This window comes from Scyliorhinus torazame, chromosome 14, assembly GCF_047496885.1.
Source record: "Scyliorhinus torazame isolate Kashiwa2021f chromosome 14, sScyTor2.1, whole genome shotgun sequence".
Classification (NCBI taxonomy): Eukaryota; Metazoa; Chordata; class Chondrichthyes; order Carcharhiniformes; family Scyliorhinidae; genus Scyliorhinus; species Scyliorhinus torazame.
Window position 1 is genome coordinate 79631894 of NC_092720.1, and position 25436 is coordinate 79657329.

The following is a 25436-nucleotide window of genomic DNA, read 5'->3' on the forward strand; positions in this document are numbered from 1 at the left end:
AATCGGTTCACAAATTAGTCAAGTTAACATTCAATTTACATTCCATTTCAAAATGCAAAATAGAATTACAGTCAAAGTGAATATTTTGAGCTGAAATTAATCATGATCTTTGTCGTCAAAAGTAGGCTGACATTGCAATGAAGTTACTGTGAAAAGCCCCGAGTCGCCACATTCCGGCGCCTGTTCGGATACACAGGGGAGAATTCAGAATGTCCAAATTACCTAACAGCACATCTTTCGGGACGAGTGGGAGGAAACCGGAGCAGACACAGGGAGAACAAGCCGCACAGATAGTGACCCAGCCAGGAATCGAACCTGGGACCCTGGTGCTGTGAAGCCACAGTGCTAACCACTGTGCTACCGTGCTGCCCTATAACATAAGCTTCAATTCATGCAGACATAAGATATTCATTTTTATACAGTGAGGCATTCATTTATTTATTAAAATATATAATGGCTCGTTTACAGAAAGATTCTGTAACCTATCTGACACGCAGAACTAAAATGGACTATGGGGTATAATTTCCACGGGGATTCACCCTATTTCCTACTGTAACTTTCATGGAACAAAGTTAGATACCCTAGCAATATGGCACCAACATCCATTTGTACCATTTCTGCTGATACTATTGAAGGAAATCAGGCAAATCCCTGCAGGAAATTCCAGATAAATACGCCCATTATCAGTTTTGAGACACATATCCACACAAATGCACAAGATAATGCTACAAGATCTATTTACTGGCTTGTTTTATTCATTTTATGTTAAGAGCTGTTACTGTTGGGCAACAATACAATTGCTCCAATAACCATCAGGTGAAGTAAACCTCAGTCCACCCAAAGTGTGCGAAATATATTAATTTAAAAAAAATACATTTAACAGTACCTAATTTATTTTCAATTAAGGGGCAATTTGCGTGGCCAATCCACCTACCCTGCACATCTTGGGTTGTGGGGGTGACACAGGGAGAAGAAATATATTAATTTTCTTCGCAGGAAATGGCACTCCCTTCAATGGAATAAAAATGTTTGTTTTTACTAGCAGTTCTGCCACATCCAGCTGTGATTGGTGGTTGGGCAATTACACAATTCACTGGAGGCTACAGCTCGACAAACATTCCCATCCTCAATAATGGGGGAGCCGACCGCCGGTGACGGCCATGGACTGAGTGGTCGCATATTTGGCAGCTCCCGCTGTCCTTTTCCCCATGTCCTGGGCGGATGTTTATGTGGAAAAATGTGTAGAGGTGCTGGAGGAAAGTTATACTCCACTGGTAGAGTCAGTGGATGGATTCGTGGACCAGAAATGTCAAGAAAGGAGCTGCTAGAGCAAGAAACTCTTCATGGGACACAGTGAAAGATGGCAGAGGGTAAAGGGTTGGCCCTACCAGCCCAATGGTCGACAGAGCAGTTGGTGGACTTCCTGAATGAGAAGTTTAGCCAGCAGAGAAGGGAGGCTCAGGAGGACCTCGCGACGGTGGTGGACGTGCTAAAAGCAGGGACCGATCGGATGGAGCAGAGGCTGGAGACCTAGAGCCAAGCGAACCAGAAAGTGGAGGCAGCGGTGGGGGGAGCATGAGCAGCTTACCTCATTGGCGGCCGAGATCAGGATGATGAGGGAGACCCAGAAGTGGATAAAGGAGAAGGTGGAGGATCTGGAGAAACACTCCCGGAGACAAAATTTAAGAATTGTTGGGATGCCAGAGGGCATCGAGGGAGCGGACATTAGCTCATATGTAGCCAAAATGCTGGAGCAGTTGATGGGGGAGGAGGCCTTCGATCAGCCCTTGGAGGTTGACCGGGCGCATAGGGCGCTGATGAGGAAGCTGCAGACGAACAAGTCACCGAGGAGATGGTGGTAAGGCTCCATCGGTTCCTAGATAAAGAGAAGATCTTGTGGTGATCAAGCAGATGAGGTGGTGTACCTGGGAAGGTAATAAGCTCTGATTATATCAAGACCTGGGTGCGGAACTGGCCAAGACGAGAGCCGAGTTCAACCGAGTCAAGGCTGCCCTCTTGATGAAGGGGGTGAAGTTCGGGATGCTGTACCTGGCCCACCTTTGGGTGGCTTACAACGGCTGTGAGCATTATTTTGGGACACCAGAGGAGGCAACGGAGTTTTTGAGAGACAATGAACTGGCAGAAGGGGGGAGGACATTAAACTCTGGAGGAAATGTGAGTTGTTGGTTGTCTCTGTCTTTTTGTTCTATTGTTTTTGAGGTGATGGTTTGGGGAGAACCTCTCTTCTTGAGATGTTTTTTGTGGGGCTCTGGAGGAACATGGACCTTTTTCTTACGCTATTGTTGTTTGCACTATGGAAGTGTGCGAGTGGTGGTTGCTGGGGGGGGGGAAAAGAGTTTGGCGGGGGGGGGGTGAGTTTGGCACCATGGGCGGGGCCGCCAGGCTAGCTTGGCAGGTTACTTAATGGGAGCGCAGTGGGGGGTGAGCAGTTGGTTAGTGTGTTTGAGGGGGATGAAATTGCTGTTTTGTTTAGAGGAGGGGGAGGGCTGCTGACAAAGGTGAGGCTGTTGTGGCGTAGTGGAGAAGGTGATGGTGGACACCCGAGGGCGGTCTGGCCCAAGAAGCGATATGGTCAACTTGCAGCGGGGGCGGGGATTAGGGGGATGGGGTGCCCCCTGACCAGGCTGGTCACATGTATTGTGAGAGGGCTGAATGGGCCAGTCATAAGGTCACGCATCGGGAGGAGCTTGAAGGCAGACGTGGCATTTGTGCAAGAAATGCATTTGAAGATGGGGGACCAGTTTCGACTAAAGGGTGGGTATGGCAAGTCTTACATTCAGGATTAGATATGAAGACACGGAGGGTGGCGGTGCTGGTAAATACCGCGGGTAGTATTTGAGGTGAGGAATAAAGTGGCAGATCCGGGGGGTGGAAGGTTTGTGATGGCGAGCAGGAAATTGGAGGGGATGCCAGTGGTCTTGGTGAACATTTACGCCCCAAATTGGGACAGTGTTGAATTCATGATTCATGACTCGGGTGTGGGCGAAGATCCCGGACTGGACTCACGCTGGATGATTATTGGGGGGGGGGGGGGGGGGGGGGGGGGTGGCAAGAGACTTTAATACGATCAATGAGCCAGGGTTGGACCGGTCGAGACACGGTCGGGGAGGGTGTCGAAGGAGCTGAAGGGGTTTATGGAGTGCATGGGGGGGTAGACCCATGGAGGCCATGGGCGAAGGAATTTTCGTATTCTCCCAGGTGCACAGGGTAGTACTCGTGGATCTATTACTTTGTGGTGAATAAGACTCTGCTGGCGGGGGTGGTTGACTCGGGAGTACTTGCCCATTACACGCTGAATGGACTTGCAAGTAGACCCCGGGGGGGGGGGGGGGGGGGGGGTGCATTGCCCGCAGTGGAGATTGGATGTGGGGTTACTAGCAGATGAGGTGGTGTGCGAGTGGGTGACGTTCAGAGGCATGTGATGCTGAATGACACGGGTGAGGTTTCAGCCGACACACTATGGGAGGCACTTAAGGCAGTGGTCAAAGAGGTGTTTATATCGATACGGATGCATAGGGACAAGACAGAGCGGGCAGAAATGGCTAGGCTGGTGGATGAGATTCTGCGGGTTGATATGAGGACCCGGAGGCAAGGTTGTTGAAGGAGCAGCAGAAGCTCCAGATGGAGTTCGGGCGGGTGCCAACAGGGAAGGTGCCAGTGGGGCCGTTGCGGAGGGCCAGGGGGCCACTATACGAGTATGGGCAGAAGGCGAACAGGATGCTGGCTCATCAATTTAGGAAGCAGGGGGTGGCAAGGGAGATTGGAAAGATGAAAGATGGGGGGGAAAGAGTGGCTCGAGATCCTGTGGGGGTGAATGGGGTTTGGGGAATTTTACGTGGTTCTATGAATAAGAGCCACCAGCTTTGGGGGGGGGGGGGGTGAGAGGAGAGAAAGAGACGTGACGAATACTAGATGGGTTGGAGTTCCCCAAGGTACAGGAGAATATCACAGCTGTCAAACTGCTGGTAAAGGTCTTGGCCTTGCAAATTGTGGACTGTGTGCCGAAGTGATAGGGGAGGACCAGACGGGGTTTGTAAAGGGAAGGTATCTGTCGGCTAATGTTAGGCAGTTATTAAACGTAATAAAGATGCCCCTGTAAGGACAGGATGTGGAGGTGGCAGTCGCTATGGAGGCGGAGAAGGCATTTGATCGGGTGGAAAGGGAGTGTCAGTGGGAAGTACTGAGACGGTTCGGGCAGAGGTTTGTGGACTGGATCCGGTTGCTCTATAGGGCGTTGGTAGAGAGTGTAAGGACGAATCAGGTGAGTACAGGGTATTTGGGACTATGGCGCAGGAATGCCCACTCTCCCCGTTGCTTTTTGCCTTGGCGATTAGCACCGCCACTGGCAATGGCGCTTAGGAGTGTCAAGAAGTTGGAGGGGGAATATTGTGGGGTGGAGCATAGGGTCTCGCTATATGAGAACAATCTGCTGCTTTACATATCGGATCCACTGGGAGGTATTGGGAGAATTATGAATATTTTCGAGGAATTCGGCTAGTTTTCCGGATGCAAGTTAAACATGGGGTAGAGCAACGTCTTCCCAATCCAGGCAAGGGGCAGGAGAGGAGGTTGGGCGAGCTGCGATTTTAAGTGATGGGGTTGAGCTTTAGGTGTCTGGGCATCCAGGTGGCACGTGGCTGGGAACAACTACACAAATTGAATTTGCCGCAGTTGGTGGAACAGATGAGGGGAGATTTTAAGAAGTGGGACGTGCTCCCGTTGTCGCTGTCGGGGCAGGTGCAGACAGTGAAGATAACGGTACTCCCGAGGCTTTTAATTATTTTCCAGAACCTCCCGATCTTCATCCCAAAGTCTTTCTTCAGGAAAATGAACATTCTGATGAGCAAATTTCCACAGGTAAAGAAGGTGCTGTTGCGAGCAGGGACGCAGGGGGTGGGTGGGGAAGAAAGAGAGAGAGAAGGCGTGCTGGCCTTGCCAAATATAAATTATCACTGGGCAGCTAATAGAGCCATGGTTAGGAAGTAGGTGGTGGGGGAGTGGTCAGCATGAGAGTGGATGGAGGCAGTCTCTTGTAAGGGCACAAGCTTAGGGGCTTGTTCCCTTGTTGACAGCACCTCTGCCATTCTCGCAGGCCAAGTACTCCACGAGCCCTGTGGCAGTGGCAGCCCTGTGGATGTGGGGACAGTGGCGGAAGCATCAGAGGTTGGAGGGTGCCTTGGTGTTGGCACCGATCTGCGGGAATCATGGATTTGCACCAGGGGGCTTGGACACAGGGTTTAAAGATTTAGAGACCTTTTTGTGGGGGGGCAGCTTTTCAATTTTAGAGGAATTGGAAGAGTAGCTGCCCAGTGGGAATGGGTTCCAGTACTTACAGGTACGCAATTATGTGAGGAAGCAGGTGCCGTCCTTTCCCGACTTGCCGCCCCCAGGGCTACAGGGTAAGGTGGTATTGAAAGCAGGAGTGGGTGAGGGTAAGGTATCTGAGATTTAAAAGGAGTTAATGGACTGGGAGGGAGTCCCGATAGGAGAAGCTATACGGATGTGGGAGGAGGAGTTGGGAGTGGAAATGGAGACTGGGTTGTGGGAGGAGGCCTTGGGGAGGGTGAATGCATCTTCCTTGTGTGCTACGCTTAGCCTTATTCAATTCAAGGTAGTGCATAGGGTGCATAAGACCAGGATAAGCAGGCCCATCGAGTCTGCACCAGCCATTGGAAAGTGCACCTTACTTAGGCCCACACCTCCACCCTATCCCCATAACCCCCACCGAACCTTTTTGGACACGAAGGGTAATTTAGAATGGGCAATCCACCTAACCTACACATCTTTGGACTGTGGGAGGAAACAGGAGCACCCGGAGGAAACCCACGCAGACACGGGGAGAACAATAGGTGTGGACAGTGTCATAATATACACCAGTATATCATGGTGCAGACACACACTGATGGACACAGTGGGACCAATCAACATACACAACACCGCAGCCAATCACCAGTGAGAGCACGCGCACTATAAAGACAGGGGACATCAGAGTTCCCGCTCATTTGAGTAGCAGCTCGCTAGGAGCACAGAGCTCACAGCCTGCAACACAGACATTCACCATGTGCTGAGTGCATCAACTGGTTAGGACAAGGCAAAGGTCTTTAGTTAAAGCTGATATCGTATTTACCCACAGTTCAAGTAATGTTTAAATAGTTAACCTTTTAATAAAATAGTGTTGCACTACTTCAAGTGTTGGTGACCAGTATGTGATCCAGAACACCCAACACATCAGACGGTGCACGGGGCGGCTTGCGAACCATGCTCACATGTTTTGCGCATGTCCGAAGCTGAAGGGGTTCTGGCAGGGGTTCGCAGAGGTGCTGAAGGTGAAGGTGGCCCCGAGTCCAGAAGTGGTGATATTCGGAGTGTCGGAAGACCCGGGAGTCCAGGAGGCGAGGGGGACCGATGTCTTGGCCGTGCCTCAGAGGTAGCCCGCAGACTGATTTTGTTGGGGTGGAGAGACTCGGGGGACTCCGAAGCCGGGGTTTCGGTGAGCGACCTTGCTGAGTTCCTTCGGCTGTAAAAATTAAGTTTGCCGTGATAGGTTCAGTGGATGGGTTTTCCCGGAGGTGGAAGCCGTTAATGACTTCTTCAAGGACAGTTAAGATGTCAGCGGGAGGGAGGGGAGGGCGGGTTGGGTGTTATTTATTTGTTATGAGGTTTCCGGTTTGTTCTTATTCTGGTCTTGGTTGTATTTAATGTATCTGAAAAATGCCTTAATAAAAATATTTTAACAAAAATAATGAGGGAGCCCAGCACATCAGTGCTTAAGATAAGGCTGAGTCATTTGCTACAATCTTCAGCCAGAAGTGTCACGTGCTTGATCAGTCACGGCATCCTCCGGAGGTCCCCAGTATCACAGATGCCAGTCTCCAGCCAATTCAATTCACTCCATGTGAATACTGCAAAGGCTATGGGACTTGACAATATTCTGTCAGTTGTACTGAAGACTGACATTAGTACATGCAGTCGACAACAAAATTAAAATGTCTATCCGAATCCTCACTTTTTGTGCCCACCGCCTTTCAAATGAAAGAGAAGGATACATTACCTAAATGGCATTGCCCAGTAAAAGACGTCTAGAGGTTTTCGACCTGCTGTGTATTTGCTTATCACAAATGGAAATAATATTTGCAGAGGAACCATAGGCACTGCAAGGATAGCCAACTGCTCTTTAGGCACACCAAATTCAACCAACTTCAGTCCAGTTACTTCATCAGCAGCTGAGAATCCAATCTGTAAATGTAGTCATTGAAAACTTAACAACTTACATAGTCTATAAAAATATTTCTTCAGATTTAAAAACATATCTTATCTTGCATTACATTCTAACAAAAAATGAACTTTCCTAAATGAAGCAGTAAATATTTGGCTCAAATTTCTGTGACTCTCAACACGCAGACCAGTCATTATGCAAATGCAAGCATGTATTTCAACATTGTTCTCATGTTCTGCCTAGCTTTTAATTTCAATTTTGATGGTTGTCTTGTCATATTTGAGTAAATTCCCAATGGGAGATCACTAGTTAGAGTGGAATTTGGGTGACCAATAGTAAAATTATTTTCAACTGTCAAGAGATCATTGATTACACATAGATTGCATGAAATGTTCTTTGTCACAACAACATAGTTTTTAAAAAATTATTTCATGAGTTGTGGCACCATTTGGAAAGCCAGCATTTTTATTGCCCATCCCTGATATTGATATAATAACTTTTGTATATACATTACAAAAATATTTGTAGTTTCAGTACTCAAAGGAAAGAGGTGAATAAAAGTCTAGGAAAGGTGTTTCTAAGTTGATTTTTCTCACTAATCTTTTTGGAAGAAAATACTCAAACTTAAGAGTATTGACTTTGAAACTTCTTTTCAATATGAAAGGCAAAAAGTTGCATGGATCCTGGAAACTGGGGAGGCTGCAAAGAACAGAAAAAGGTGATGAAACAGATTGCAAGAGCTACAAAGTTGGAGTATGAAAACAAGTCTGCAGGGGACATCAATATAATTTTTAAATTATATTAGAAGAGGGTGGTCAGGGGCATCATGGACCACTTGAGAACTGATAACTGTAATGTTCAGAGTGAAAATTTATTTCAACAGAAATGGAGTATAACAATAGGGAAGTCTTGCTAGTACTACAGGAGGCACTGGTTAGACTACAGCTGGAATACTGTGAATAGTTTTGGTCCGCTTCTCCAAGGAAAGATTTACTGGCATTGGGAGGCAGTCCAGAGAAGGTTTGTTAGGTTGATCCTGGGGATGGAGGGACTTTCTTATGAGGAGAGGTTAAGTAGGTTGAGCCTGTACTCATTAGAGTTTAGAAGAATGAGGTATGACCTTATTGAGACATATAGGATTCTCAGGGGGGCTTGACAGGGTAGATGCTGAGAGGTTGTTTCCCTTGTGGAGGAATCTAGGACCAGCGGGCATAATCCCATTTAAGATAGAGATGAGGAGGAATTTCTTCTGTCAAGAGTAGCGAACTTGTGGAATTCTTTACCAGAGAGCTATAGAGGCTGGGTGGTTAAATGTGTTCAAGGCTGAGATAGACAGATGTTTAATTAGTTAGGGAATCAAGGGCTATGGGGATAAGGTGGGAAAGTGGAGTTGAGGATTGTCATATCAGATCAATCATAATTTTTTGAATTGTGGAGCAGACATGATGGGCCGAATGGCTTATAGTCTTAAAATGGAAGTAGTTCAGAACATTGTTAATTCCCCAAATACAAACTCCCAAAGTACTCTTAATTCAGGAATCGTTCCTTTGATTGGCAAGTTGCTCATGGCACTCTATTTAAGAAAGGCGACAGAGGGAAAATAGGGAATTAGAGACAGGTTGGCATAACAGCTTTGTTGGGAAATTGTTAGAGTCTATAATTAAGGAGAGGGCATTCAATCACCTTGAAAATTCTCAGCTGAATAGAGAATCGGCATAGATTTGTGGGTAGGTTATGCCTGGTAAACCTTTTTTATAAATATTTTTATTCTTCTCCTTTTTTCACATTTTCACCCAAATTTACACCCAACAATAACCATTAATCAGTAACGAATGCAATGTCAATCCCCATATCAATAACAACAATCCCATCCTCCCACCAAACCCCTAAACATGAGCCCGCATGTCAACATAAACAAATAACAAAAAGGAATCAGGAATCACCCGTAGTCCCCAACAACAGTCTCCCTCCCCCAACTCTCCCAACCCCACCTTCCCCCTAATGAGTCTGCAGCAAAGCTGATCCAGAATGCAGTTCCGACATGGAAGTGCACAGGCGGAGAACAAACTTGATTTCAAAACTTCTCAGTTTCTATTTGCCACTGAGATAACAATCAAGCCTCAGATATCAAGAATATGGAAAATGGTTCATTACGGTGAATTTCAGAATTTTAGAAAGTTGCACTCGGAATAGTAATAAATAGAATTACAGCACAGAAACAAGTCACTGTTAAATGCCCTTTCAGTGCTATAAACACCATTTGCCTTCCCAATTACTTGCTATATCTGCATACTAATGTTTTGTGATTCATGTACCAAGACATCCAGATATCTCTGGACCACTTGAGTTCTGCAATCTCTCTCTATTTAAATAGTCGTACTGCTTTTCTATTCTTCCTGCCAAAGTGGACAAGTTCACAGTTTCCCACTTTATACTGCCAATTGCCAAATTTCTGTCTACTCGCTTAACCCATCCAAGTCCCTTTGCAGACTCCCTGCCTTCTAGTGACAACTTATTTTCCGACCTATCTTGGTGTCATCGGCAAATTTAGCTAGCATACATACAGTCTCTCTATCCAGGTCATTGATAAAGATTGTAAATAGCCCTCAAACTGATCCTGTGGCACTCTACTAGTTACCGCTTGCCAACCTGAAAATGACTTATTTTATCCTTACTCTTTACCCCCTGTTAGCTAGCCAATCCCTTATCCATGCTAATATGTGACACCTTGCACCATGTGTATTAACATTTGATGTGGCACCTTATCAGATGCCTTTTGGAAATCGAAGTATACCTCATGTGCAGGTTCTCCTTTATCCACCATGCATTCTACTTATAAAACCATATTGACTCTGTTTGATTGTATTACGATTTTCTAAGTATCCTGCTAGAAGCACCTTAATATTAGATTCTGGTAATTTCCCAATTACAGATGTTAGGCTAATTGGCCTGACTGTCTCCCATCTCTTTTGAAAAAAACGTGTTACATTTTCTATTTTCAGAATCTAAAGAATTTTGAAAGATAATAACCAATGCATCAACTATCTCTGCAGCCAACTCTTTTAACACCCTATCCTGTCCTGGGGACTTGTCAGCTTTTAGGTCAAATTATTTTCCCCAATACTTCTCCCTAGAAATGGTGATTGGTTTAAATTCCTCACTCTCTTTCACCTCCTCATTTTCAAATATTTTTGGAAAGTTGTCAAAGTTTTCTCCAGTGAAAACAAATACCTGTTCAACAACTCCATCATTTCCTTGTTTTTCATTATCAATTCCCCAGACTCACCTTCTAGGAGGTCCCAATTTCCTTGTTTTTCATTATCAATTCCCCAGACTCACCTTCTAGAGGATCAATACAAGCTTTAGTATGAAAAAGAGAAAGTGCTGGAAAAATTCAGCAGATCAGACAACAATGGTGGAAAGAAAAAAGCTATGTTGCAATATAGCTCTTCTTTAGAACATGAACTGCTGCGGTTTTCCAGCACTTTGTTTTTGTTGCAGATCTCCAGTATTTTGCATTTATTCTAGAGTTAGTTCCTCTATTCCTATTTAAATATGGGTAGAAACTCTTGCTATACGTTTCTGTATTACAAGCTAGCTTTCTTTCATACTTTACTTTCTCCCTCCATTTTAAAAAATAAAGTCATTCTTTGCTGGTTCTTAAAATCTGACCAATCTTCTGACCTACCTAATCTTTGCAGATTTCTGCAGTACTTTTTTCAACTTGATAACAATCCTTAAACTCCTATTTTTAACCACGGATTATGCATCTTTTTCAAATAATCTTTCTTTCTCACTGGGAGAAGTCTTTGCTGATGCCATTAAATATCCCCTTAAAATTCTGCCACTATATCGCGACTGTATCAGTCAACTCTATCCTCACGTCCTTACAGTTACCTTTATTTAGGTTTAAATGCTAATCTTAGATCCACATTTTTCCCCTTCAAAATTAACATGAGGTTTGATCATGCTATGATCACCTACAAACACTTTTACCATGAGGTTATTGATTAATCTTGTCTCGTTGCACATTACCAGGTCTAGAGTAGCCTGCCCCCTGGTTGGCTCTAGAACATACTGCTCTAAGAAATTGTCTTGGATACACGCAAACTCATTTTCCAAGGTCCTTTACCTATTTAATTCACCCATAAAGTCATCCATGATTTGTGTGGTACATTTCTTATGTGTCCCATATATTTCTTCCTGTAGACTCCATCCTATAGTGTAACTGCTGTTCGAGAATCGAGAAACCCCTTCCACAAGTGACCTCTTGCCTTTCCCATTTCTTAACCCAAACTGATTCTAAAATCTTGCTCTTTCAAGCTAAGCTCTCACTACTGTACTCATGACATCCTTACCCAATAGAGCTACTCCAGCACCTGTTCCTAGCTTGGACTTTTCAAAATGTCAAATACCTTTCCGTATTCAGCTCCCAGCCATGTGTCTGTAATGCCTATCAGGTCATGCTGTTATTTCTATTTGTGCTATCATGGAATGCAGGTCAAAAAATTTTTTTTTTTTTTTTTTTTTTTATAAATAAAATAAATTTTAAAAAGAGGCTCACCACTACCTGCTCAATTAGGGATGGGCAATAAATGTTGGCCCAGCCAGCAATGCCCACATCCTGTGAAATAAAAAATTGCTCCCCTACTCTATTACCTCACTGTTTCCCTTTGATTTATCACACCTCCTCTCAAATGATCCCTTTCCCCTATTATTTAGTTTAAAGTTCACCCTACTTATACACTAGTCCCAGCATCGTTAACTTCCTCGGGTCACCAGTGATCACAAGTTTAACTGGGCCAGCCACATAAATAGATGGTATTAAAAATTAGTCAATGGCAATCAGGAAAAAAATAAAATTCAGAGTTCTGAAACATTCAGCTTTAAAGTACTAATTTTCATGCCTCAGAAATTAAAAAATATTTACTTAAAGCTCAACTCAGTTTTGTTGACACTGCATGTTCAGTTGACTGCTCTTTTACTGTACAGCCTGAAATATGTACTTGATTGTCTTGGGGCATATGTGCCACATAAAATAAACAAATTCAACACTTGCATAATTAATTTTTGGATTGTATGAAAGTCATCAACAATCAACTCTAATTACATATGAAAATGTTATAAATTTCACAAATCTAACATATACTTTTGTTTCTAAGTTAACAACCGACTAAGACACCCCTCCACGTTAACCATTACGACAGTTTTTATGAAAACGAGATCATTGGGTTATTTACTTGAAAATCAAGATGGACCCAGGTGGATTAAATGTGAGCAATGTGGTATCCAGAAATAAAAGGAACTTGCACAATTGGTCAGAAGCAATTAAGAAATTTACTGCTGAATTTCACATTCCCCTTGTTATCTGTGGCCATTTGTAACACCACTAAAATAGTACTCCAGAAATTTCATCCAGAGGGCTTTTATGATCGAGCATTGTAGTTTTACACCAGATATATCATGTAAACTGTATGTCTGAAGTTACAAAGGACGACCAAGAGAACCCTTGTAAATTCCCTGCAGTAATATTTGAAATTACTCTCAATGAAAGATCTTATTTTATATGCACAGACACAAAAATGTTTATAGTGTGTTTTAGAAGTGCACACTCATTTACCAAAGAAAATACCATCCAAAACAAGAAATACTGACATTGTATAAAACCGTTACATTGTCATAAAAACCCTTCCGGCTCACTCATGTCCTTTAAGGAAGGAAATCTGCCGTCTTTACCTGGTCTAGCCTACATGTGACTCCAGATCCACAGAAATGTGGTTGACTCAAATGCCTTCTGAAATGAAGGGCAGTTAGGGATAAGCAATACATGCTGGTCCAGCCAGTGATGCTCACATCCCATAAATGAATTTAAAAAATAAACATTGGCACAGAGTTTCTGCTCAGTTGCACTATTTTTTTGTGGTGCAATTCATTGAATCAGCAAAACTTGGTAAATTTTAAATGAAAATTACATTCAGCTGAATTTGGGTTTCTACATTGTTTGAACTAGTTTAAAATACATCAGCTAGAAGCTGGCCTGCCTAGAAAACTGCCCCCACCACCCCAAATTGAATTAATTGATTTTCCAAGTTTCTGATAATTGCATCCATTTGCAGGCTTCATGGAGACATTTTATATTAAGCTGGTTCATTTGATAGCAAAGGAACTAATGGCATGTTTTAAAGGCTTTCAAATGTTTTATTTATTAAAAGGTTAACTGCTGTTTACTAATTAAATGGTTATTTTGTATATTTAAAAAAAAGTTAATATCAGTTTATATACAGACGTGTTAAAACTGTAAATTTGTGATATCTCCATTTACAGCTGCAGTCTCTGGGAGATCACTTCTCAAAACTAGTGCAATTTGATGTACTTCACATCCAGATCGCCAATTGTGCCTCACAGATATTCTACCCTAACATTTCTTTTAGAAAAAAATCTTGGCCAATGAAAGCAAAAACTAATCTAGCTCAAACACTTTTTTTTTCCTTTTTATAAATTTGAAATGAAATGAAAATGAAATGAAAATCGCTTATTGTCACAAGTAGACTTCCAATGAAATTTGAAATGAAATGAAAATGAAATAAAAATTGCTTATTGTCACAAGTAGACTTCCAATGAAGTTACTGTGAAAAACCCCTAGTCGCCACATTCCGGCGCCTGTTCGGGGAGGCTGTTACGGGCCTGCGTTGGTCTGCTTTCAAAGCCAACGATTTAGCCCCGTGCTAAACAGCTAGAGCACCCAATTAAACTTTTTTCCAATTAAGGGGCAATTTAGCGTCGCCAATCCACCTAGCCTACACATCCTTGGGTTGTGGGGGCGAATCCCACACAAACACGGGGAAAATGTGCAAACTCCACACAGACAGTGACCCAGAGCCGGGATCGAACCTGGGACCTCGGTGCCGTTAGGCAGCAATGCTAACCACTCCACCACCGTGCTGCCCCCTAGCTCAAACACTTTTGAACATTGCTATTTTAATTTATTTTTTAGCATTAACAAGCTAAAAGTGAGGGCAGCACGGTGGCGCAGTTGGTTAGCCCTGATGCCTCACAACGCCGAGGTCCCAGGTTCGATCCCGGCTCTGTCCGTGTGGAGTTTGCATTCTCCCCGTGTTTGCGTGGGTTACGCCCCCACAACCCAAAGATGTGCAGGCTAGGTAGATTGGCCACGCTAAATTGCCCCTTAATTGGAAAAAATGAATTGGGTACGCTAAATTTATTTAAAAAACAAGCTAAAAGCAAACCTAATCCATAGACAAAACAGGAAAAGATTCCATAAAATGTTAATTGATAATGGTACACCAATATAGTAAATGATTTGGTGTAGTGTTAAAGTTATATTCAGTTATTTCAAATCAGTTTCTTCACAAATGGAGTCACTGATTAAAAATGCTTATTTTTGTGATTAACAAGCTGAAAATTAACTTATCAAACTGCAAGTTACCACTCAAACATCACACAAAATATTTGCAATAAGGTTTTCAAGATTTTTCTAAACCATTTAAGTTAAATCAGCTTACTTTTGCTGTCAGCAACATGATGCAAAAATTTAAGACAGCAGGTAACTTTACTATACAGATGAGCGACTTGTAGGTTTCCTTGATTCCTTGCTGAGAAACATGTAGCGATGTTTGTCCCAAGTTCTCCTTTTTAAATATCATAACCAAGGTTGTTGACACCATGAAAACTATTCCCCAGAAAACGAGAAAACCTAAAAGTAGGGAAGTTTAAAAAAAGGTGCATGAAAAAACTAGAACTTCTCTGCACAAAATGCTGAGATGACATGGAAAACCGAACAAGTATAAACTGATAAATCAGGTCCTATTTTTTTCCTGTGTCATGCCCAAGGTGCACAAGAAAACCTACCCCATTACTTGCATGCACTAGTTAAGGAAAAACTATCCTACTGCGGCAAAGGTGCCACAGAAAACTCAAAAGCTTTTGGACGAGCTCAATACCAATTCATGTCCTGTGGCAAAGAAGCCCCTGTATTTAAAATTGGCTATTGGATGGGGGTGATATTGCAATATAAGAATTGATATTCATTCTTGTACGCAATGTCTTGAATCAGAATTGAGCAGCTGAGAAGGAGGCCATTGGCAAGAGCAATCCAGTTAATCCCACATAATTACTATTTCCCAATATCCCTGCAATTTTTCTCCAAGTATTTATCCAGTTTCTTTTTGAAGATCACTATTGAATCTGTAACCACCAACTGGTCAGAGTGCAATCCAAATCCTAGTAAATTGCAGAACAAAGTTTTCCATCATGTCTCCAGTTCTTTTGCCAATCAGCTTAAATCTGTGCTCTCTGGGTATTGACCCACCATCCACTGGAAATTGTTTTTTTTTTTATTTTTTAAAAACTTACTGTTCTATTCAAACCCAACGTATAATAAATCTTCTATTAACCTTTGCTTTAAGGAGAACAACCCAGCTTATCCACTTCATCTTATTGTTCATCCTTCAAGGCAAATGTGATCATTTATATCATCTGGGTTGTTTGGTAGGGTTCCTGTGCATATGTAGATGATTACCAAGGCTGATCTGGGCCTAGAAGGCTCTGCTGCAAATAGAACAGGATATTGCAGATAATTGAGTTCCGAGTGAGTTGCTTGCTTGGGATTTCCTTTCCTTGTGTTTTCTCTCTGCCTCTATTTTGCATTTGCTATTGAAGGAGGTCGGACCATCTTTTTTGTTTGTGCCAGGTGCAATGACTCTGGGAGAACTTCTCCCAGGACTTGGTATCAAAACTAAGTGAAGTTTTCAAAGTGTCCTTGTAATACGTCCTTTGACCACCATGTGTCTGCGCCCTAGACTCAGCTGTCTATAGAACATTTGCTTTGGTTAGCACTGCTGCCTCAAGAGTGCCAGAGACCCAGGTTCAATTCCAACCTTGGGTGACTGTGTTAAGTAATGGGTTAAGAGTTAAGTAATGTATTAAGAGACATTGCAATTAGTTGTCTCATTTATGTTAAGTATCCAATGAGTGACACTGATATGTAAAGGGACTTCAGGTGGCCCTTGGGTCAGGTGGTGAGTTGTTAAGAGTTTTGTGCAGAGGCTGTGGAAGTGAACAAAATGGTGTTTGGTGAAAAGGAATAGGACTTTTGATTCTTCATACAATGGTAACTAAAACGTATAACAATGGTAGCAGAGAATGGTTGCTGGGCAAATGTGAAGGTTTGAAAGATACAACTTTTCCTGATCAAACCAAGGAGTGAGTGAGAAGGAAAAAAAAAAAGATACATGGCTGAACCCGGGATAAAGATGGCTGGATATGACTATCCCCCCTTATTTTCTGAAAGGGAATCGTACGACCAATGGTGAAGTGCAGTGGAAAGAGAAAACAAGGTATGGCATTGGCTCTCTCTACCTTATGACAGTAAAATCCGAAACAAAGTGCTTTCTGAGCTGGAATTGGAAGAGTTAGACTCAGAAGAAGGTCTGGAGACTTTATTACATTATATGGATAAGATTTACAAGAAAGATGCCTTATTAAGTGCGTTTGAAGCACGGTCGGAATTTGATAAGTTCCGGAAAATAGAGGAATTCTCCATGGAAGACTATATTATGGAATTTGGAAGACTATATAAAAGGCTGCAGAAACTCAACCTGGAATTTCCAGTCTGTGTTGGCCTTTAAATTACTTGACTGTGCTAGAGTGAGCAACATGGATAGGCTCCTGGTTTTGACAGGAGTTCAGTTTACTGATAAGGATACCTTATTCGAACAGATGACAAAAGCTTTACAAAAGTTTCTGGGGAAACATTAGATTCCGATGGCTCTGATGACTCAAATAGGTCAGCCTGCTACAAAGCAGAATATGGAAGATACACTACGAACAGGATGGCGAACTTGTACGTCTACGAACAGGGCTCAAGACTATAGAAGGAGATTGAGACAAGGAAATTATGAAGACAGAAACCCAGTTAGAACTTACAATAGGAAGATGAACCACAGAAATGCACGGGGCATGATAAATCGATGTGACTCTCAATACCATTATGCTTTCAACTGTCCAAAACGTTATGATAGAGTGTTTGAAGCGACACATGACACGGAAGAGTCAGAAGAGGAAAAATATAGTGTTCAGAGAGAAGACATTGTCCTATTAACAAGCAGTTTTATGCCGGTAATGAGGGTGTTGGTTGCAGAATCCTTCAACTGTGCTGTATTGGACAGTGGCTGCACATCTACTGTGTGTGGAAATGACTGGTTAAAATGTTACCTGGACTCCTTGAATGCTAAAGGTCATAACAAGGTAAAGGAATTTGAAAGTTCCACAAGTTTCAGGTTTGGGGATGATAATACGCTGAAGTCGCTGAAAAGAGTGGTGATCGTTTGCAATATTGCCGGATTGAATCATTTCATTAGCACGGATGTAGTATCAAGTGAGATACCTTTGCTTCTGAGCAGACCGTCGACGAAGAAAGCACACATGAAACTGGATAAGGCAACAGTTTTTGGAAAGACGGTGGACTTACAATTTACACAGTCGGGACACTATTGTATTCCATTACTGAAAAATAATATTTCAAGTAGAGTGGTTAAGGATGTTTTAATGACAGTTGAAAATGGGACTTTCGCTGATAAAATGTTTGTTGTATTAAAACTGCACAGGCAATTTGCACATCCGTCTCCTCGGAAGGCTGAAAAATTTATTAAAGGATGCAGGGGTATGGGATGAAGATTATTCTAAACTGATAGAACAGGTTAGTGATTGCTGTGAAGTTTGTAGGAAGTACAGAAGGACACCAGCACGACCGATAGTAACCCAACCTTTGGCCAGGGATTTTAACGACATTGTGACTGTGGACCTTAAGATGGGATAAGGCCATTTTTCCGAAAGGACAACTACCAAATGTTGGTACAAAGGTGACATACTTGCCTGAAGGGTCTAGTCAATGGAAGGATGCAACTGTTATTAGAGCAGGGAAGGCCACTGGAAAGTATAAACATTGGTTGAATGTACAGCATTCAGGGGAGGGAGTTAAGACAATGGATTGGGAACACGAAGTTCAAAAATGGAGGTCACAGAAACACAGTGCCAGTTCAGATAGTACATCCCACAGCAGAAGGGAACGATCAAGCAGTAGCAGTACAGAACGAGATACCAGGAGGGAGAGGGGACGTAGTTTATCAAGGTCTCGGAACATTAGTAAGGCTACGAATACTAATAGGAGTAGAAGCCCACATGCACGTGAGATTTTGCTGGCTTCCAATAAAATTATATGAAGTTATCAAAGATGCTAAACAGCAAGAATTGCATAGTTGGAGTGAATTTGGGGTATACACAGAAGTACCGGATAGGGGACAAAGAGCTCTATCCCACAGATGGATTTGCACGGAAAAGGTTATTCCGGATGGAACTTATAAGGCAAAGGCCAGGCTTGTGGCAAGGGGATTTGAAGAAAGCTTAGATCAGGATTTAAGGGTAGATTCACCTACAGCAGGAAAGGTTAATTTTAAAGATCTTCTTTTAGCCACAAAGGCATGGGAATGAAAATCTATAGATATGAAAGCTGCCTTCTTGCAGGTGCATCAGCTCCAGAGAGACATTTTTCTCCGTCCTCCTAAAGAAGCAGCTAACACAGAAGGGGTATTCTGGAAGTTGAACAAATGTGTATGTGGTTTAAATGTTGCATCTAGAGTCTGGTATTTTTCGGTAAGGTGAGTTTTGTTAAAGTTAGGCTGTTACCAGTTGAAAGTAGATCCGGCAATGTTTTACTGGCACTATAAAGGGAACCTTTCTGGCATCTTTATGATGTATGTCAAATAATTTTTGTGGGGTGGGACTAGTGATTTTGAAGCTTTTGTAATCTCTGGTTTGAGGAAAGAATTCAGGGTCGGAAGTCAGGCTTCCGGTGCATTTAAATATATTGGACTGGAAATTGGACAGACTAAGTTAGGGGCAACTTTACGTCAGCAATCTTATTTGGAAAGCATCAGCCCAATAGCAATTACTTGTGGCCGGGTTTTCACAAAAAGATGCAAGGTTTCAAAGATGGAAAAGAGCAACTGCAAAGTATAATTGGGCAACTGAATTGGTTAGGTAGACAGACTAGACCGGACGTGAGTTTCGATGTCTTAAAGAGTGGAGTACAAAAATGAATGATGCCAAAGTGGAAGACATAATAAGAGCAAATAAAGCGTTTGGCCAAACTAAAAATGCAGAAGTGTGTTTTGAGGTTCCCGGTTTTAGGTGACCTTAGGCACTTGAACTTCATAGTTTATAGTGATGCGTCCTATGCAAATCAAGCACAGGAGGTTTTATAATGTTCCTCTTGGGGAACAATGGTAAATGTTGTCCTCTTGTGTGGGAAACAAAGAAAATAAGGAAAGTGGTCGAAAGCACTTTGGCTGCTGAGACGTTAAGCTTTGTAGAGGCGGTGGATATGGCCTTTTATATATCTTAGATATTGACAGAAATTTAACTTTTGGACATTGTTACACACCTGTTTGTGTGACTTTTTTTTCCAAAAAAAAAAATTGGAAAAAAAGAAGGGGGGAAATTGCATGTGTTTTTGAGTTTCTTTAAATTTTGTTTTCACCTAATTATTTTTTTCTCCAAGGAAGGGGAGACTGTTAAGTAATGGGTTAAGAGTTAAGTAATGCATTAAGAGACATGGCAATTAGTTGTCTCATTTATGTTAAGTATCCAATGATTGACACTGATATGTAAAGGGACTTCAGGTGGCCCTTGGGTCAGGTGGGGAGTTGTTAAGAGTTTTGTGCAGAGGCTGTGGAAGTGAAATAAATGGTGTTCGGTGAAAAGGAATAGGACTTTTGATTCTTCATACAACGGTAACTAAAATGTATAACAACTGTGTGGAGTTTGCACTTCGCCCCAAGTCTGCTTGGGGTTCCTCCAGGCATGGGGTTTGCCTGGGTGCTCCGGTTTCCTCCCACAGTCCAAACGTGACAGGTTAGGTGGATTTGCCATGCTAAGTTGCCTCTTCCTGTCCAAAGGTTAGGTGAAGTTACGGGGTTAGAGGGATAGGGTGGGGGAATTGGGCCTCGGTAGCATGATATTTTTGGAGGGTCTGTGCAGACTCAATGGGCCGAATGGCCTCCTTCTGCACTGTAGGAATTCTATGACGGATTCTATGATGAAGCAGTGTCATGCATTCTGGTTACATGACCATCCCAATTCAGTTGCGCACCTTGGTGCCTGGTATTTTGTCTCGCTATCTGATCTTCCAAAGCTTCCAAATGCAGCTCCAATAAACGTGGTTGAGTTTCTTGGAAGTGATGCTTGTTCACAGTCCCAAGTTTCATATGCGTACAGCAGGGTGGGTGGGACGATAATAATAATCTTTATTGTCACAAGTAGGCTTACATTAACGCTGCAATTAAGTTACTGTGAAAAGCCCCAGACCCACATTCCAGCGCCTGTTCAGATATACGGAGGGAGAATTCAGAATTTCCAAATTACCTAATAGCACCTCGTTCGGGACCTGAGGGAGGAAACTGGAGCACCTTGTGGAAACCCACGCAGACAGACACAGGGAGAACATGAGACCTCCGCACAGACAGTGACCCAAGCTGGGAATCGAAAGTGGGACCCTGACACTGTGAACGCTCTATAGCTTTTTAGTTTGGTCGGCAGATTTGCTCCTCTTTGTACCCTGACTGATGATTGAAGTCTGCCAAATGTCAACTTGGTTTGACAATTCTTACACATATCTCGTCATCAACAGAAACAGTTCAAAAGTGCCACTGCAGAGATAAGTGAACTTATCTAATGCTGGCAGGTTCTGGTCATGGATTGAAACCTTTGGCTCGAGATAGGTCTTTCCTCGAGTAGGTTGGTACATCAATTTTCTTCATTCTGATTGTACGGTGACAGTTATTGAATACAATTTAGTACAGGCTTGTTCTCCAACCCATGTCTCGTTCCGCATGTTGGAACCGACAGTTCGTGCAGTTGCTGGTAGACAGGAATCGCGAAGATCTTTGCCTGGAGTCTCAGATTGTGCAGCTTCCTGTCCATGCGATATTCAATATCAATGCCAGGAATACCATCATGGATGGCATTGGGGAACATGGTGGAGAAAGACATGCTGAAGAGGTTTGGTACTAGCATACAGCCCTCCATTAGTGACTGGGAATGGGTCAGACGACTCACCATAATCCAGGGCACCCATGAGGATGCAATCAGGAATCTGTTGAACCATTCTGATGATTTTCTCAGGGAAACTGAATTTCTCCATTACCAATGATGCAAAGTTCTCCTTTAGTTCCGCTGACATGCTTGCTGTTGCCTCCAATCGATCTTCATTTCGATCCCTACTTAGATCAAGGACCTTGATCAGTCTTTTAAATGTTATGTCTCTAGATGATCTTTGGATTCTTTTTTGAGTTAGCTGTCAATCTATTCTTGCACTGTCTTGTTCCGCATGTTAATTCAGTTATCTCCTCTGTACATAAATTCAGCCTAATTCTCCCTTGGGATATCAAGCTGACATCTTTCATACACTCCTTTTCTGAACCATCCTATTCTTCAACTCCTTTGTCATCCAGAGAGCCCTGGTTCTGGATGTCCTTTCTTTTCCCATTATTGGAACGTACCCAGACTGTACCCGAATCAGCTGCTGTTTAAAGGCTACCCATTTCTCCTTTGTTACCGGCCAGTCTGACTCCGGAACAGACCCCTGTACAGCTTGGTAAAATTAGTCCACTTCCAGTTAAATTTTTTAAATTCTAGATTGTTCCTTTTCCTTCACAATAACTGATCTAAACCTTCCCAAGATGCTTCTCAATTATCACATTCTCCATTGAAACAACTTCACCCCAAGGATTCAATGTAGAGGTTTCTCCGTCCTCGTTGGGGAGGAAACATACTGATCAAAATTCTCCCGAACATACTACAGAAGTCTCTTCCCTCCTCAGCCCTCAATCGCAATAACTGTCCCATTCAATACTGGAATAGTTAAAATTCCCCATTATCACTGTATAGTTCTTGCACCATACTAATTTATTTTAAAATCTGCTTATCTAACTTCTCCTCACTATCTGATGACTTAGAGAATGCACCAACTAATCTAATAGTTTATTGTTTTTTAACTCCCAAAGAGATTCTTTGATCTCTCAAGGACATTCTCTTTTGTGAATAATAAACATCCTCTGTAGATCTAGCACAGAGAGCTGCAGCTCAAACTTCCTACTTTGTCTTAAGAGACACACTCACATTATTGCAGCTGAACATTTCTAATCATCATTCTTATACACTCAGAAATGCAAGACTACAATTTTAGGCAGTTTATACTGTGGACTCAGCACAAAGTGAATTGAGATGTCCCACCTTTTTGTTACTTAGGATCCTTAACTGTCCTTGAATAACATTTCCTCTGTTTCAACTAAGCCTTCTGCCTCAAATCCAAGCGTAAACAGTGAGTCATTTGTCAAAGAAGAAAGAGGACATGAGATAGTGAAAGATAACAACACTGCTACAGAAAAGACAATGGATAGAAAAAAATGAAAATAAGAAACAGGAAGAAAATGCAGCAACAAAAGTAAACAAGTGGGATGTGACAGAGGAGCTACAAAAGAAGACAGTTTAGATTGGGATAGGACTAAGCACTTAAAACATGTAGGTTTGAACATTTTCAGATGACAGTTGGGGAGAGAAGTGGGTGGTGTGGCAGTTACTGAAGGAATCTCAGCACACTGGAGTGAGGATGCTGTTAGGTGTTGCAACAAAATCCATACAGATGCAATTAAGAAATATAAATGGAAATGGAAAAATTTTCAGTGTGAACTAGAGGTTAACAATGAAAAAGTGATCACAACATTGTCCTTTTCTATTACTATATTGAACTGATCAATGCAAAACTTAAAGAGGAGTGTAAAAGTAAAATACTGCAGATGTTGGAAATCTGAAATAAAAACAGAACGTGCTGGAAAAACACAGCAGGTCTGGCAGCATCTGTGGCAAAACAGTTAACATTTTGAGTCCAATAGGACTCTCCTTTGGAATTCTTCAGTTCACGGTCCACATCCTAGGGGTTAATAGTGACCAAAAACTGAACCGGGCGAACCATATATTGTGGCTAGAGGAGTAGGTCAAAGGCTAGGAATTCTGTGAGTAACTCACCTCCTGACTCCCCAAAGCCTCACCCACCATCTACAAGGCACATGTCAGGAGTGCGATGGAATATTCTCCACTTGGCTGAAAGAGTGCAGCTTCAACAACACTGGAGACGCTTGACACCATCCACATTCACTCCCTCCACCACCAATGCACAGTTGCAGCAGTGTGTACCATCTACAAGGCGCACTTCAGGAATTCACCAAGGTTCCTTTGACAGCACCTTCCAAACCCACGACCACTACCATCTCGAAGAACAAGGGAAACAGACACATGGGAACACCCATCACCTGGAGGTTCTCCTCCAAGCTACTCACCATCTGACTTAGAAATGTATCGCAGTTCCTTCACTGTTGCTGGGTCAAAATCCTGGAACTCTCTCCCAAAGGCACTGTGGGTGTACCTACACCACATAGGCTGCAGCGGTTCAAGAAAGCAGCTCACCACCACCTTCGCAATGTGTAATAAATGCTGGCCTAGCCAGCACGCCCACACCCATGAATGAATAAAAACAAACTAAGCAACAAAATTAGCTAACAGGTCACAGTGGGGAATCTGAAAATTGGAGACCGGTAAAAAGTGAAAGGGGATTCAATGTACAGAGTTTAATGGATAAACTTCATTTCAATAATGCCAAATTCAGGGTCCCCACTCTAGTTTGCCAAACTATTGGCTGATTCCTTTGCTACTAAAGCATCAAATCAAGACTCCCCTCCGATGCAGCAAAGGATTTTCTGCATTAGCTCTGAACACAACTTAAATTAATAATAATCATCTTTATTATTGTCACACTTAGGCTGACGTTAACACTGCAATGAAGTTACTGTGAAAATCCCCTAGTCGCCACATTCAGGCACCTGTTTGGGTACACAGAGGGAGAATTCAGAATGTCCAACAAGCACGTCTTTAAGGACTTGTGGGAGGAAACCGGAGCACCCGGAGGAAAGCCACGCAGACACGGGAAGAAAGTGCAGACTTTGCACAGACAGTGACCCAAGCGGGAATGAAACCTGGGACCCTGGTGCTATGAAGCAACAGTGCAGAAAGGGGAATATGAAATATAGCTAGCAGATGGCATGAAAGCAAATAGAGCATACAGAAGTATAGAAAATTAACAGTTGAGCTGCTCGGAGATGAAGAAGCGAGTCTAATTGTGGAATGTAAAGATAATACAGGAAATACATTAATTATTTTGCATCAGTTTTTACAAACGGATTGTGGAAATGAGAATATAGGTGTATTAAAAGATGACATTGAACAATTGTGCAGATTGCCCTAACATATGGTCATTGAAAGTTGTATCGGAGAAATTTAATACAATTTTAGTCAGTGATGGGATCATTAATTTAAAATCAACAATGAACACGGAGATATTTTTTCACAGTTGGTGGATCAAGGAATGTTATCTTTTAAGGGAAAATTGGAACACGATTTGAAGCAGTGGAAGATATTGGACAACAGGAAAACCACAGAGCAGTGGGATTGGTTTCAGATTATGCTTGTAATAAAATGGCCAAATGACTTATTCTAAATTTTAAACTCCTTTGCTTCTATGATTCAAATCCCAGGTTCCAGGATGGAAGCACAAATATGAGAGAAGTTTATTGTAACAAAAACAAAATGTTGTTGGTTCTGTTTAAAATGTTTTTTTAAGTAATCATACATTTAGTTAAAATTACAATCTGCTCACTTAGACAAAGGTGGCTGGAGATCCTTTGTGAAAGCAACATAAAGGGGTGGCATGTGGCACAGTGGTTAGCACTGGGACTGCGGCGCTGAGGACCCAGGTTCGAATCCCGGCCCTGGGTCACTGTCCTTGTGGTGTTTGCACATTTTCCCCATGTTTCACCCCCACAACCCAAAGATGTGCAGGTTAGATGGATTGGCCATGCTAATTTGCTCAATTGGAAAAAATAAAGAAATAAAATAATTGGGTACTCTAAATTTGAAAGAAAAAGTGAAAGCAACATAAAATACTAATATATTAATAACTGGTTCCAAAATTATTAGAACTGATACCTAGCAGGACAATTCTTGTTAAATATTCAAATACAGATATAAGCAGATAATATAGATTGGAGCACAAGCAGACGAGAAAGGGATG

The 25436-nt window shown here is 42.5% G+C and overlaps 1 protein-coding gene across 1 annotated transcript in view; it reads right to left on the minus strand.

Moving 5' to 3' along the window:
• The window catches only part of slc33a1 (solute carrier family 33 member 1), a 50640-nt gene that overhangs the window by 13826 nt on the left and 11378 nt on the right, over positions 1-25436 (minus strand). Inside the window, exons 3-4 of the mRNA XM_072474405.1 lie at positions 14761-14951; positions 7073-7257 (exon numbers count right to left, since the gene is read on the minus strand). Of these exons, the coding sequence (XP_072330506.1) occupies positions 7073-7257; positions 14761-14951 (376 nt within the window). The remainder of the gene's footprint in view (positions 1-7072; positions 7258-14760; positions 14952-25436) is intronic.